The following is a 16,938-nucleotide window of genomic DNA, read 5'->3' on the forward strand; positions in this document are numbered from 1 at the left end:
AATATTATTAAATTATTATCAGTACTTGCTATATGTTCTTGAATTCAAACTGATTAAATTGTCATCAGTGCTTATTCATAAGTGCATGTGCTTGTTATAGATGTTAATACTTTTTTCAAGTTCAAGTTCCTTTTATTGCTTTAAGTTTTACAACTCATCAGCATCATACAAACAATATAGCATATATTATACAGATATGTACACAATAATGTACATGGTAATGGTGGAGAGTGATTTAACATTATAGACATATATAATACAAAGTATCACAGTACTGCTGACTTATATCACATAAAGATATAGGTCGTTATTACATAAGAGAAAATGTTAAATACTTGAGGTGCTACCGGGATACACATGTATGATGCACTACATTGTACATCACTATTAGCATTACGTCTTTATTCCACTAGTTCATTTCTTACCTTATTTGCCCGTTGTAAATATTTCCCAAGGTTATTAAGATCTTTATTATTGTCAGTTCTTAAAAGTTGTATAAGCTTGAAAACACTTGGACGTTTATAATAATATTGTTTTATAAATTGTGTTCTTATATCATTGTATCTTGGACATTGTAGAATGAAATGGTACTCATCTTCTACTTCATTTGTATTACATACTGTACATAATCTTTCTGATCTTTCAATGTTTCTGTATCTACCAAATTCTGTATTTAATTTATGGGCGCAGTCTAAATTTTGTAATTTCTTTCAATTGTGTAACGTCCAACGGCAGTGCAAGAGAATGAAATCTCCAGTAAAGGATCGCCTTGGGAGTGGCTGTCCTATAGATGAGGCACTAGATAGAGATTCATATAATCAACCATTCAACTCTACATTGTGCAGAGATATAGCCCTGACCATGTATTATGGTTTTGTCATTCAGATTCATTCGAAATAAAACAAACTTTTGTTATGTCCATTAATTTAAACAATGATATTAAATTATTAGTAGTGTTTGTTTGTTTTAATTAAATTGGTTGGCAGCTCTCTAAAATAATTTTAAAATTTTGTTTACAGGATCAACTTCATGAAACCGCAGCCATGGAGGATTTTGACATTGAGATGAAGATGGCAACTCGATCTATCAGTTTAGCAGTTCAATACATTGCAAGTCCCGCTATTGATATGGCTAAAATGCATGTTATTGCAAATGCAAGGTTTGGTTTGATGACTGCAGCCAAATACCTTCATATGCTTGTAACTGAAGAAGCAATTACAAAATCATCAGTCTTTACAAAAATGCTCAGGCAAGCCAAGGAATTAATTGAAATGGAAAACTTTGATTGGTCAAGGTAAGTTGTGTATGAATTAAAGTAAAAAACATTATGTTAAAACTAGCTGTAACAGTTCTACTATCCTATTATTTGTATTGTTGTTACTGATAGCCAATTTGCCATGGGCTAATGAAAATGTCTACTGTCAAATAAAATATTTATTGCTTCTCTAATGTTGTTAAAATGAAATTTTAACACAGATGTCCCCAGCTTTACAATTAGGGAATACACATCAGTTTATCAACTAACTTAGTTAACACGACTTTTCGTGAAATCGCCCTTTTCAATATTGTTGAACTTCACAATTCTAGCTTACCTAAGATGAAGGCTCGAGTGACCTATTGCGAACCACTTTTGTCTTTCATTGTGCATCTTTGTCTTCAGTTTACTCTTTGTTTATCACACTAATACCAAAAATTAATTGATTACATGCTTGATAGAATAACATTTAGAAAGTTGGACACAGTTAAGTCTTAATAGTATATGAACTGAACTAATGTGACATTTTGTTTATTAGTCTTAGTTTAGAAATGTGCTGAAGCATCATTATGCAAATATTGGTATATAGACACAGAAAATCAGTATTTTTTTGTTGACTATGTTGTGAAAATGAATTTAATACATGTGGTAATTCTTCTGTATTATCTATGAAAACAGGAAGTTTTTCCTCAAGCAACTGTGCAGGGAATTTGGAACAGACAGCTACCACAGAATCTGTCAGTGGGATGAAACACGATGGCTTGCTTTAGAGGATCCAACTAATAAGGTAAATGTACAGAGCTGAATTCCATATAATTTTTTTAATTAATTGCAATAAAAATGAAAAAGGTAGAATAATAAAAAATATATTTTTGTGACAAGTTATCAATTTAATTGAAAATTAGATTTGTGTTAATAATGGAATACACAGAAATAAAACACTAACAAAAAAAACAAAACCCAGCAGACTAAGGTAGGACATTTGTTTAGTTAAAAATAGGGTTAGATGTCAGTAGTACAAGAATAATGTTTTTAAATCATTTGTTTTGTGGAGAATTTATTTTTTTCCAATTTGTAAACAGTTTTAATAGTTTTTAAACTGCATTAGACTATAGTAGCAGTATCAAACGGTAGAACTGTTTTGACAATGAGGCTTCTTGATTTCACAAAAAGTGGTTACATCAGACTTTTGTTTTTGATGGGCACAAGCGCTATCACGCCCATGAACCTCCGTCAACTCAATCTGACGGACGCGGAATAACACTCCCCTAAATTGAACAAATCACCTTTGTATTTTTTTTTTTTTTTTTATTTTTTTTTTTTTTAACTCTGCCATTTTAATTGTTTATTGAATCCAATCCAGAATGCCACAAACCTTTCCATTCTGTTCACAATGAACTTCCTAGAATACTTTTTATAAATTGAAACACGATTGGTTGGTTACATGTATCTTTACACTGAGCCAATCAGCTAGGAGTTCACTTATTATTAAGATCTCATTGGTTTTGTTGTGTTTAATTTCGTACCATGCAGGTAACATCGCAAAATATATTTTACACTGTCGTTGTTTTGATCACGTACAGAAAACATAATACGGTAGGTGCCGTGTCCAATAATTCTATGATGTGTATAATGTTAATACATGTTGATATCACATTAAACGTGTACACCAACAAAAAACAAATTTAGTAAAGCATGTTTTGTTTTCGTTAATAGCATAGCGACGTACTCCAAATAATTCAACTTTCACGATACTGCCACATGATGGTCATGGATGGTTGACCTAATTAATGACCTAACAAAGTATTATATGAAAATATATACTTTGATTTGTCGCTAAAAGTACTTTATTTAACCATCTGCATAGTTGCCATATCTCACTACTGATATTTTGTAAAACTAATTGAATTAACTCAACAGTCCATAATTTGAAGAAAAATAACGGCTATTTGGAGAGCAGAGGTGTGATGTATTATTTTGAGTCACGTGATGGGCATCCCCTGAATAACCGCAGTTTCAAAACGATTTACCAAGCTCGTGTAATGAGAACGCTTTACCACCCTCTGCGACGTAGGGTAAATAGAAAAAACAAAAACAATGAAAATAAATTATTAAAAATTAATAAAAACATGTACTGAATGATAATAAGCTTATACATTAATTTATTTTAGTAACAGAAGCATGTTAAACATCGACAATCCTGACTGGTTAGGCCTTTGCATCTATAGGTAAATTTATCGTTAGTCGTACGCAAAAAACTCTTAACATCATAATCATAAACATCTTCATTTTCCACCTTGTCAAATATGCCATAACAGCTGACTTGGGATAGGAATTGTTACATTTTAAAAGAATACTCTGAACTAGACAGTGTTTATATACGATGTGACTATATATACGAAGGCCGTGTATATAGCCTCCGCTAACGAGGGCTGGCTATATTCACTGCAAAAATGTATATAGGCGATAAATAAGTATTTGATTGATCCATATTACCGAACCATCTGGAACAGGAGAAATACTGTATGAACAGTGCGTTTTCTGAACAGTGGAGAAGGGGGGGGGGGGGGGGGGGGGGGGGGTGGTATATGAATCTATGAATAGCGTAATATTGCCCCTACAGTATTAACATAAATATTTAAAATAATAAATAAATTAAAAAACCCAATTATCAGCTGCTGAGGTAGATTATCTGAAAGAGAAACTAACTTCGGACAGTACACAAACTAACAACAGGGCTTGAACTTAATAAGTTTTCTCAGATTGCAATTTTGAGGCTCCTTACGTAAATTACGTTTTACCGTAAATAAATAAGACTGAAAGGTTATTTTGCTGTATTTAGTCATATTTCAAAAGCGAAAAATTGCAAGGCAGTGTTCGAGATTAACATTTTTGGGCAGTATCCCAGCTGAATACTAACATTTCAAAATCTGGTATCCCACCTGAGAATTTAGTATCCCACTTAAATGAAATTCATAAATAACATTGTAACAAACTTGGACGACACTGTTCTCGTTCTCAGTCTATTGCTACGTTGCAATCGAAATCGCAGAATGTGTGAAATTCGCAATCAAACGAAATCAGCAAAAATATTTGCTGCATCTATTTTTGAGTAATACTGACATAAATTAATATTTAGCAGTAATTTATAAGTGTTTCTGACATTTACTAATGATAAACCTACCTGTATCAATTTTCTGCAGATGTGGAATCAATATCTCAAATAAAATTTGAAGGGAGGAAACATACAACAAAAACAATAGTGACTTAGGGGTTCCCATTCTATTGTTATGCCGCTATTGCTCCAGTGTAGCATTAGACTGGGTACGAGTTGGGGAAGATATTGTTACGGCATAGCATTAGACTGGGTACGAATTTGAAAATACTGATACTTAACTTCATCAGTAAATGATGACTTTCATTGTTTCAGCGAAAAATAAAAACGCAGGATTAAAAAACAAAAAAACCCATTATATATCCTGGTGGGATACTGGGTTCTTAAAGTCTGGTATCCAAAATTAAATTCTGGTATCCCCGGGATATCGGGATACCGTTAATCTTGAACACTGCAAGGGGCAATAAAACTCAAAATACATAGGCCTATTTTTATATCAGTAACGCTTAGACCACTCCCAGGTCCCCCTCTAAATTTATGTAATGTTTCTGTAACAACCGCCCCCACCCACCCCACCGCAACATGATTTTACCAACATTATAATACATGTAATAATAATAATAACAACAACAGCAATGTATTATTATTATTAATTATTATTATTATTATTATTATTGTTATTAGTCTACTACTATCTTTTTGGGGTGGATGGGGCAGTGTTTTATTGGTATGGGGGGGGGGGGGGGGTCTATAAAAATGCACGATTGACGTGCATGCACACAAGCACAAAGAGCAGGCTGAACTTGTTCCTGCACGTAGAACTGGATTCAGCTGGGTTAAGTAATAATTGAGCCAACCTTTAAACGGCAAAACATGCAACAGTAGGCCCCTATACTGTTTTGTTATTTGTTTGTTTGTTTTGGGGGTTTTTTTTGGGGGGGGGGGTGTTACACTGTACATTAAACTGAATGACCACTTTGCAAATCAGTCAAAATAATTTGCAAACGTTTAACGAAAAAAGACTGGCTGGTCGTATGCCATATTTGTGACGCTGGAAAACATGTTATCCGTTTTCGAACTAAGCACTATAGTGTTGTAACCAATGATCTAGACTCTCTCCCTTGCTAACTTCCATTCACACGCACCTGATAATAATAATAATAATAAATGGTGAGTTCACGTTCCGACTGTTTATTATTTTATTATATAGCCGGCCCTCATTTGCAAAGTCTCAGCGGTCGTTTATATAAAATTCTAAAAATATTATTATACGGTTGTCGTATATACAGCCTCATCACTACGAGTTTGTTTTGCCGTATTTTTATGACTTTTCACAAGAAGACTTCCAAATTTTAAAAACGAAGTGTGTCATGGAATTCCCTCGATCGTACTTTAATTAAAATGTTTTGGATCATACAATAACTAAGTTTGGTATTCCAAATGAATGTAATTTCCATTTATAATCCATATTTAGAGAAATAAGGCCCACTAAATCCATAATTGAGCGCCTTTAAAGCCAAGGACATTGACCTTGGTAGTCAGATTTCTAGTACATGTAATCGGTTGATGGGCACCTGAAATAAACCTACACCGATTTAATTTCAACTCGGTAATTCGAATTTACTGAGTGTAAAGCATGTATATTTTAAAATTAAATTTACATTAGGTTGGTTTTGTTGTTGTTGTTGGGGGTTTTTTGATGAGTTGCTATGATTCAAGTTAGCAGTATAATAAATACAGTTAACTACAGTACACCGATAATCAAAGTTAATCCTTTTTGTAAAAATATATATTTATAAAAATTGTAGTAAGATATATTTGGGTAGAAAACAATAGATGTTGACATTTTCTCTGTTATGACATTATTATTTTTTTTTTTTAAAATAGAGAATTTGCAGGTACATAACATGTATATTAAGATATCATGATAAATGTGATAACCCTGTGCCATGTGGTTGTTACACTTTTACATTCAGTCCACAGGTTTGTGTCCATGGAGAAATCATATCATTCTGCGATGAAAACTAAAATGATTGTACTTGTTTAAATAAAACAGAATAAGCACAAACAAATCAGTTTCAATTCCTTATTCATAAATAGTCAACAGATTATCATGATTCAGAATTTTAATGCAACATGATATGCATAGAATACATAAGAAATCGACAAATGTTGTGTTCATGGTGTTTCTTTTTCTTGTGTAAGACTGCAATGACCCATTCCTTCCATCTTTGAGAACAGCCATCATATTAGTTAAATTAGGATATTTATTTTGAAAACACAAAACATTAACCTTTAAGATATTTAATTTAGAAACTATTACCCCTCAGACTTAATCATATTCATGTGTGCAATTCCTCTCAGTCTCTTGCTTCTAATTCTGATTATTTTGAGGGGTGCGATTTTTTCCTCCTGCATTTTGAGGAGTGTGATTTTTGAGAAGTGCGATTTTTAGCACACCTGGGTTTTTCAAAAACGAAAGTCTGTTACATGTTTTTATATCAATAAATCTTTTGTATGTCAGGGGAAGGAATGTGCAGACAGATACATAGTGTGTTCTGTAGACTATCAGAAGATCCGTGACATGGTGGCTAAAACTCTTCTTGGAGAAAACATGACTCATTTGGAAACCATGCTTATGGTTAGTATACAAACCAACTTTCCATTGTTTTTTATTTTTTAATGTCATCAGTATTATCTGATTATATAATAACATATGATGTGAGGGATTTAATTGTAGTGTTTAAGATGCAAATAGTGTTCATAATGCATCTTTCTTTGAGCATGATTCCCTCTATGTTCAGTGGTTATAAGAGGACTTGTTAATGAAACTCAAACTGGTTTTTGTTCTTTCCTTTTTAAGTCTGTTCAACTCACTTTGTACAGATATAAATTAATTGCTCATGTTCCTATGTTAATATTTATATTTCTCAGGGATATTATAATTTTGCTATTATGATTCAGTTGGCTTAATGTTTTTTATAATTTGCAGGAAATGGCCAGTCCACTGATTCGGATGCATCTGTTTCTAGCCATCCACCGTGAAGTCACTTTGAAATATGTTCAACCTGATGTTCAACAAGACCAAGCCTTGGTATAATTATAATTATTGTGAACTTGTTAAAATCAGTTTAACTTTTTCATTGTCCATTTTCATTCTGTGTTTATTACTGTTATATATTTCACTTTAAACTTAGTGTTTTTGTTTTAGGTTTTTTTGATTGCTTTATTTATATCCTAAGTTCAATGTTCATGTGTGAAGTCATTAAAAAGAAACCCATTTTAAGGATGGTTTTAGCACTGGGATTGTTATAATCCTGTTTGTTACGACATATTTTCAATATGTGCCATTTAAAAGATTGGAGTAAGTAGTAGCCGAGCAGTTTGAATGCATTTCTGATATACAATATGAATGTAATTAGAAGACCAGTAAAAATACAGTTACAAAGTAGCATCTACTTGGATTTCGTATCTTGTCTTGTATCCTACTGTAGGTCTGAACATTCTGATTTGATAAAAATGTGGTTAATAGAGGATACTCTCCGAGTGTCTTGTGATATCATAATTTATCAGCACAAGACATATTTTTATATTTGTTTTAGGCTAAAGCTGTGGAAAACCTTCAAACATTTGCCGACAATACAAAAAGTATAGGCAATGCCAATGTGAGTACATGCACATTCTCAGTTTTCTTTTTGTGACATCAGTATGAAACAAAAAACAAATATAACATTTGTTACCTATTTCATACATTTGTGGCTACTTTTGCTTGTGTAAATTACATTAATATTGCTTAATAAACTCTCCTTTTGGATGAATCAATCTTTTATATAAAGAAAAACCTTTTACTGTCTTCTATTGTTTGGCTATATATATTAGCCCAATTACACTAGACAGACTAATACAACAAGAGCACTATGTTTGATGCTAAATACCATTATATTGATTATTTTCAAGTTTGCTGATAATAAATATTTCACATATTAACTACTAATACACACTCTACAGGAAGAAACTTACAAAGTTAACTGGAATATTATTGAATGTGGGTAGGCAGCAATTTCATATTTTCGCTATAGAGTTATCTCTGGCTGAGAGAGCAATCATAACCATTCAAATGTCTGTCTAACTCTCAAACGGCAAAGTACTCGGGCTAGCTGATATAATCTCAAAAATGGTCTTGGCTTTTGTTCTTGAATTCTTCTATGCGATGCATTTACAAATACATGTAGGATTTATCCAGGTAAGTCGGGGTGGGACGTAGCCCTGTGATAAAGTGCTTGCTTGATGCATGGTCAGTTTGGAATCAATCCCCGTTGGTGGTCCCAATGGGCTATTTCTCGTTCCAGCCAGCGCACCACGACTGGTATATCAAAGGTCATGGTATGTGCTATCCTGTCTGGGATGGTGCATATAAAAGATCCCTTGCTACTAAGGGGAAAATGTAGTGGGTTTCCTCTCTATGACTGTGTCAAAATGACCATATTTTTTATATCCAGTAGTCGATGATTAACAAATCATGTGCTTTTGCAGTGTCATTAAAAAAAACCCAACTTTATCCTGATAAATACTTGAGGCCACCTGTAACTGCACAAAAAAGGAAAACTTATATCACAGTACTTTTCATTATTGTTGTGGTTTGAATTCACACCAGGATCTGCACCAGCTGCTACAGAATCGCTTTGGACAACAAACTCCTCTGCTAAACTTCCAGCTAGGACAAAGTCTGAGAGATCAGAGCATCCTCTGCATGCTGTTTCACTTTTCTCTTGTTCTGAGAAACTGTCCGGAAAAGAAGAACTTCTTACATCCACTGATTGCTATGGCTACAAATCCAGCTCTTTTCACTGTAAGTATAGACATAACCAAAACACACACACACACACACACATACTCACACATGTATGCACACACACAGAACACATCACACACATACATAACACATCAATAATATAAATAACTAAACATGAATAGTGGCGAATATAAGAAGAAATTTTCAAATATGTATATTATAATTAAATAATAAATATATATTATAGATATATAAGGTCAGGGCTTCTAGAATTTTCAAAAATTCCACTAGTCATGGATTTCTAAATCCATTAGCCATGGTTAAAAATCTACTAGCCCTTCTGTATGTACTGAAAATTTGTATTAAAAATATTTATCTTCTACCAATTATGAATGGTCCCAACATCTGTGTCAAGCCATCTAGAACGGCCCCAATGTTTTATTTCAAACATGGTATGCCATAATAATAATAATTTTAGACACCATCATAAATGTTTAACAAGTTTACAACGTGTGTGTGTGTGTGCAGCCAGTGTTTCAGGAGTAAAAATAATTTGACCTCGATAGCTGTGATTGGTCAATGTGCCACAGAGTACTGCACATCATATCATGTTCCAGTCATATGGTCTGTGACTTTCTAACAAACAACATGTATTGAAACAAACAAAAATGAACTAAGCAGCTTTGGTTATGGTTACTACATGTATATTACACAAATATATAAATAACAGATGTACCTGCCATCACTAATCTTTTGCTCTTCGTTTTTTTCGTCCATTTTCGGGACTTCTAGACAAATGATCGAGACAATTTGGCTGACTTTGCCTGTTTGTGTAACAAGTTCATTTGTGTAGGCTATGGAAACCACTGTTTAATTCAACTCCATGAGTTAGTATCAGACATTGTGATCTATTACATTTGAAAAATAAACTATTTTTAATTAACATAAATTTGAAAGGAGTTCTGATTGGATTTTGACTGGTACGTCTTTGAAGATGTCTATTAAACCAGTATTTTCTGATTTGTTTAGCACAGAGAAATACCAGTCATATTATGTTAAATGTTTGCATGGAAGTTACTATGCATGTCACGTTTTTAATTTTTATTGCATTATTAAATGTGTCTTTCTATCAGCTGTATAAAAACTACTGATTTTGTAAATAGTGGCTTCAATATACAAAATTATTTTATGTGCGTGATTTGTTAACTATAATATGCCTTGTTTATCACACTCGCCAGATTAAAATTATGCGCACTGTACGAGCACGATCACACTCACGCACCTTAAAAATGGATGTCTGCTATTTTTTACTTTCCTTGCCCGTTTTTCAAAAACTAAGGTCTGGTTAGTGAAATATCCTTTACATTTAATAAATAATGATGTTACTGTAGCAGCTGTGCTGTAGGTTTACTTGTTTTAAAATCATGCAAGATGGCAGGGCAAGTAAATGTCAAAGTTCCATGTGTATTTTACACATTTCAGAATATTATAATTTGATCTTTTTGTAGACACTGGGGAAGGGTGTATTTTAGAAATTCCAAGCTATTACTGGTATAATTTATTTTTTCGTAGAAATGTTTACTTTGTTTTTTTGGCATCTTGTCATTTTAAAATGACATACATTGTACAAGACAAAACAGTATTCAGTAGTAATACTCATGTTAAAGTAGTAGTCATGGTACAGTTTCAATATTTTAAATTACATTTTTTTTAAAAAGCCATTCATGATTATAGTGCTATTTGCAGACAAAATGTCACCTAACCACAAGATTATACTGGGTTAATTATCTCAAATCTTCTAATAGAAACTCCAGACTGGCCAATATGATCTGATTTCAGTCAGAATTTACCATTAGATACAGATTTTTTTTAACTTGCATGTATGTTTTTGTTTTTATTTTAGAATTCTTACTTGCCAACAATGCCACAAGATGATCTCTCACAGATAAGGCAAGTTCTGACCGGTGTTGTGTATTATCGTAAGTACCTTTTTTTGCTGCCACCATTTATGCAAAGTCTTAAAATACAAAATGGATATTTTTGCACCTATTATTTCAGCTTTTCTTGATATTTATTTCAAATTGGTTCAGACATAACCAATTAAAAATTGTTTTACCTCAAAGCATGTTGACATTCAAATATTTAAAAACAGAAACACATGTACCGGTACATATTTTTTCTTTCATAATTACAAGAAATACTGTAGATATAAACTTAAGTTATTCATGGGCATACAAATTGACGACATTTACCATTAGTAGTTTTCCTCATTTAAAAAAAAATAACTTGTTTAACTGCCCTGTATTTTCATGGAATTATGTTTTTGGGGTGTTTTGTTTTTTTAGGTTGTCCCAGAGGTCATCCATATGCCATTGGTGAGGTGTGTATATTTAGAGAGTCGTTTCATACAGAAGTTAAACTTGTGATATTTATTTCTCTTTTTTATAAACCCAGAAATGTTTACACCATCTCCCAAACAAATTTGGTGCCATTTCTAGGAAGGTTACTGTAGCTGGTGACATTCTTTTAGGGCAACAGAGCATAGGAAAGACCTGAAATATTTATCACAAAATTAATTTTAAAAATGTTTTAATTGTTCTTGTAATCATCATTGTTAATTATATTCACTTTTATGAAGTAATGAATTAATAGATACATAAGAGACAATATGTGTCAGTGGAATATTGGCCAATATTAATTTGTGTCAACAGGACTGTCATTGTGAAGAATATGTACACTTATATTTCAGTGTGGTAGGCCATACACAGAGAGCAGGTGCAATGAATGTGGTTCAAGAATAGGAGGAACCAACCATACAGCAGCTACAGGAAATGTACAGGATTCAGGGTAATATTGTTTTGCTATTAATTTTGAGTTGTATGCAAATTAAATGTGATGAATCCTATATTAAGATCTCTCCCTACATTTTAAAATAAACATATTTGCAAAAACATGTAGACAACATACTGACAAATACACAAATAGAGAAAGAGAAGGAGAAAGAGTGAGAGACGTATATATATATATAGAAAGAAACACACATAAAAGATGGTCAGAGAGAAAGAGAAGTTATTGCTTACAACTATAAATCTTGATACCATTTTAAACATCAAATGTTTCACTATTTTCATGAATATCAAAATAAAAGTATTTTGTAAATTTGACTGGAGTTGGCAGATAGAAACTAAGTAAGTTGCAGTATTCTACACATTAGTAAAAGATGAGCATTATTCTTAGATACAAACTGAAGTTAATAGTTTGCATTGTTCCAGAAAAAACCTTGTAGATGTTTCTCTTTAGACCATTGTGTCATTAAAAATATGTATATTTTCAGAGCTTGAAATTTTATCAGGGATTCTATAACGGTACTCTGAATGATGACAAACGAGTCACCGGAAGGGTTCACAGTTTATTCATTGTAAAGACAATAAACAATAATAAATATCACAGGCTTAAATAGTTAAAATACACACATAAAACATAAAACTCAATCAACATTCAATCATATACATAATTCATAATTCAAAGATGATTGAATTATATCAAGCATATAAATAACACATATAGCATGATCTGCCTTTATTCAACACCTGGGTAATTATACCAACTTAACTTCCCTTAATGTACTCGCTACCAAAATAAAATACTAAATGAATAAATGTAAATAAAATGCGTAACGCTTAATTGGAAAGGGCATCTGTTATATATTTATATTAAGTAATTAACCGATCTGTCAAATATGGAAATACTTATTTACTACACCAGTATATTAATACTTATTAATATAATCCACTACTTCAACATATAATCTCCAGTGATGGAATATACCACAAACCATACAATAATCTTTTATACGACACACATACGATTCAATTGCACTGGCCAGGCGCTCATGAAACGTACGTGCGGCATACAAAGCACGTGCGTTATATGACAAATACCACACACAATCCAAATAAATACATTACATTACATTATTCTACACACCTTTGTTATGGGCAAAATGGTCAGTGACTGGAACACTTAGATGTTATATGGTTCCAGCCTAGAAACAAATAAAATGACATAAGTTATGTAAATACAATTATTCCAATATGGCTGCCATGATAACCTGAGACGTTAACAATACATTTTTATACATAATTAACTAGGAAAATAACTTATTCATATATATTACTTTAAAATGTGAGTTTTATTATATATAGAAACATTATATAACTTTAGTTGGTTTTATATTAATTACTAAGCTTACTATTAAACAACTTCACCCTTATTTTATTATAACATATGTTTACCAGCTTTTAATCAAAACTCGTTAATATATCAAATTATGTACTAGTTATAAATACTATTTTATATTATAATAACATTAAAACATGCTTGTTAGTCATACCTTGTGTGTGCAGTGTAAATGATACTGGATATGAAGAAGAAATGAAGTCGTATAGCAGAGCAGTCAAAAGAACGTCTTGAACAAATAATAATTACAGTAGTGTTCGTCACGTGATCATTAAACAGTGACCACTACACAATAAACTATAGCGATTGGTCTAAATACCCGCACGGACAATTCGCCCCAATCGTTGGCGGGAAACATCACTTGGGCATTGCCCGTATAGCATATATTCTATACGGGAAAACCTAATAAACGAATAAAACATTAATTAAAGGTAAAATAAACAATTATGTACAGAATAAAACACATTAGTGAAAGGTGTACGTTATAGTATTTACATGGACCTCTCACATTTCACTCACTGTTACAATTCTACTTGTGGAGATTGACTAATAGCAAAACAAATAATGGTGTCCTATTTTATTAGGCAAAAATTTAAGAAATATATTAAATATATACTGAACTATTTTAGTGTTTGTTTTCAGAGTTGATCAAACAAAGACTGGTCATATTTTGGGTGATGCTAACCAGAGACCAAACATCTCACCATCAGAACGTAAACTGAGTAGTCAAGCTTGTGCCTTACTCAGATTGCTTACTCATGCAGCTCTACTCCTCGGCTGTGATGTTAACACGCAGGTTAGTGTTAAATAATTTTAGTTGAGATTCCACACTCAAAGCTTTCATTTTATTATTTAACTGCAACACTTTGTTATTTTGTACTTCAAACCATTGAGTCTAAGAAAATAATTTTATACAACTCAGCAAACGTTAAACTCCACTCTGTTTCCAGATCTGTTCTGTGTGTATAATCAAATGGAGTCAAACTATTGTCTACTGTCCAAATATTTGATTGGACACATGACACAAGTCTGTTGACAAGCCACAAAAAGATACAAACCACTTATTTAAAACATTGATTTGTTTTGTTCAAAGGGTTTTATTCAGGGATATCAATTTATTGAATTTTTTATCAAGGATTAGGTAGCTTCATGGATTGATAACTACTGGGCTATACATTTCAAAAAAAATAGTAATAATGTTGCACAAGAATTAAAACAAGCCCGGTGATTAAACTATGTCGTATAAAACCATCATATTTGGTGTGATAATTCATATTGACATTACAATATCTGACCTTATACACCTTTTCTTAAATAGCTTTTATCTGATTTAGACAGGATCAGGTGTTTAGAGGGTCACGTTTTAGAATTTAGAAAATTCGGGACCATGAAAGTTGGCCGGTTTTATACAGGATTCCGGTTTGTTCCGTGTTTGGTTTAAACAGGTTTACTGTATTTCTAAAATGTAGGGATAGACCTTATAGGTTTTTGTCTGTTGTCACTTATATACTGCAGTAGTCATAAATTGTTAGTAATAAATATTATATAAACTAAGGCTATTACCACTTTATGATTAAATGCAATTTTAAGGAAAGTGACTCCTATGGAATATTATATTTGTTTATCTTTTAGTTGTTAATGGATTTTGTTCTCCTAACATCATGTGGGTTTTTCTTTTTCCTGACAGGCTGTTTCATCCATGGTGCAGCCGCCAGCTGTATATGATGTGTGTCTGTTTTTTTGGAACCATATTCAAAAAGATATAGAACAACTTCATAGATGTGTGGGGAAAAGTGTTGATGACATTTTTCTATTACTTCATTTCATCTTTCACCAAATATCTGATGGAACTCGAGGTAAGTTGAAAAATTATGGTGCCTTCGGATTATTTCCTATTTCAACCACTATGTTTCATAGCTAGTTGATTAAATGTCCTGGTGAGTCATCTTAATTGTGAAAATATGTGTATAATAGATTAATTGTATGTATATCTTCTCATCCTGGTGTTATGATTTGAAATGATCACCAGGTAACTAATAAGCCTGTTGCATATGCCATGCACTTATTTGGCCCATTATTATAAATTGCTTTATTTTAGCATTATTGATGCAGAGACATTTAGTACAGATGTGTTTATCCTGTCAACTTGGGTGCACAACTGCTGTTGACTTCCTCTGATATAGAGTTCCATGTTAAATAATTCACTGGGGTGGGGAATTTAAAGAGGAAATTTCAAAGTGTTTGAGAGAAAAAACTGTTTGAACAAGTAATGAAGTGCATTTCATTCTTTAAAAAATGACTATGGACTGTTGTAGTAGAAATGGTGGGACAATCCATCATAGTTTTAGTAGGGTCAGTACATGTAGATATTGAACTGTGTTTCAGTTGTACAGGATTTTTTAATTATTATTATTATTATTAAATGTTGTAGAATGCAAAAAAAAAAAAACACACAAGAAAACCCCCCCACAAAAAAAACATGCACCATTTTAAATGTAAGATATACATTAATAGACAACATAATAATGTTCTGTCTTACATACTTTCTCAATTATTGAACTTCAAAAAGTAGGAAATGTTTTGTGAATTGCTTGACATATTGGTCTGGGTTATATACTTGTAAGACTGCTGCAACCCTAGGCCATTATAAAATGCTGGCTATTCGCCTATGCTAGTGTACTTGGCATATTGACTACTGATATCTAATACGAACAACAAAACCATATTCCCATATCAAAATGGTATCTCTGCACAAGGCACAATCTATATATGTTGTACATAACATGTGTTTTAACTTTAATATCTGTTCACAGGAGTTGCTATAGGAACAACCCCCGTGACTTTGTCAACAAAACAGGAAAGAGAAGAGTGGGAAGAAAGATTTGCCGGCATATTTATTTCTCCATGTTTACAGGTATCACAACCATAGCACCTATTTCTCTTGATACATTCATACATATACATGTACATAAAATGTAAATCTGAATAACAAAACCTTATTCTGTGATCAAAATCATATCTCTGCACAAGGCAGTTGAAAGGATGTTTTAGTCAAAGTTGTGATTGCTCCCATGATCCACTATCAGGTGCTCGTCTTTAAGAGGACTGCTACTCCCCTTGGAAATCCATAGCATGTTTAATCCCACCTGCACCACCTGTAGGAGGACTGCCACTATCATGACTGGCTCAGAAAACCAAAACATGCACATAATATATATGGAATATATATATATAGCTGTGATGGAATGCACTCATGAATCACTGTGAAAACAGTGATATAAGGTGTTCACAAAGAGTGAACATATCCAGCCCAACCATTGGCACCCATCATGAGCAAAACTTACAACCATCAAGTCCATAGTTGAAATGTACAAGATTTTCAGCAAAACGATTAAAAGACATGTACAAGGTCAAAATAGGGTATTGCCCCAAATAGGAATGACAAAACCCGTAATACTTGATCTCTGTACAATTTGAAGTCAATGGGCATTTGGCAAAATAGTGGTTGATTCCATGAATCTTATCTGTAGTGCATCG

The 16,938-nt window shown here is 32.6% G+C and overlaps 1 protein-coding gene across 1 annotated transcript in view; it reads left to right on the top strand.

Moving 5' to 3' along the window:
• LOC121372352 (E3 ubiquitin-protein ligase RNF213-like) overlaps positions 1-16,330 on the top strand; it is a 33,763-nt gene extending 17,433 nt beyond the window's left edge. The window contains exons 10-21 of the mRNA XM_041498654.1: positions 1,020-1,294; positions 1,934-2,042; positions 6,895-7,011; positions 7,363-7,464; positions 7,973-8,035; positions 9,025-9,219; positions 11,066-11,141; positions 11,508-11,542; positions 11,912-12,009; positions 14,044-14,197; positions 15,089-15,257; positions 16,215-16,330. Of these exons, the coding sequence (XP_041354588.1) occupies positions 1,020-1,294; positions 1,934-2,042; positions 6,895-7,011; positions 7,363-7,464; positions 7,973-8,035; positions 9,025-9,219; positions 11,066-11,141; positions 11,508-11,542; positions 11,912-12,009; positions 14,044-14,197; positions 15,089-15,257; positions 16,215-16,330 (1,509 nt within the window). The remainder of the gene's footprint in view (positions 1-1,019; positions 1,295-1,933; positions 2,043-6,894; positions 7,012-7,362; positions 7,465-7,972; positions 8,036-9,024; positions 9,220-11,065; positions 11,142-11,507; positions 11,543-11,911; positions 12,010-14,043; positions 14,198-15,088; positions 15,258-16,214) is intronic.
• Positions 16,331-16,938: the final 608 nt, after the last annotated feature.

This window comes from Gigantopelta aegis, chromosome 4 (genome assembly GCF_016097555.1).
Source record: "Gigantopelta aegis isolate Gae_Host chromosome 4, Gae_host_genome, whole genome shotgun sequence".
NCBI classification, from domain to species: domain Eukaryota; kingdom Metazoa; phylum Mollusca; class Gastropoda; order Neomphalida; family Peltospiridae; genus Gigantopelta; species Gigantopelta aegis.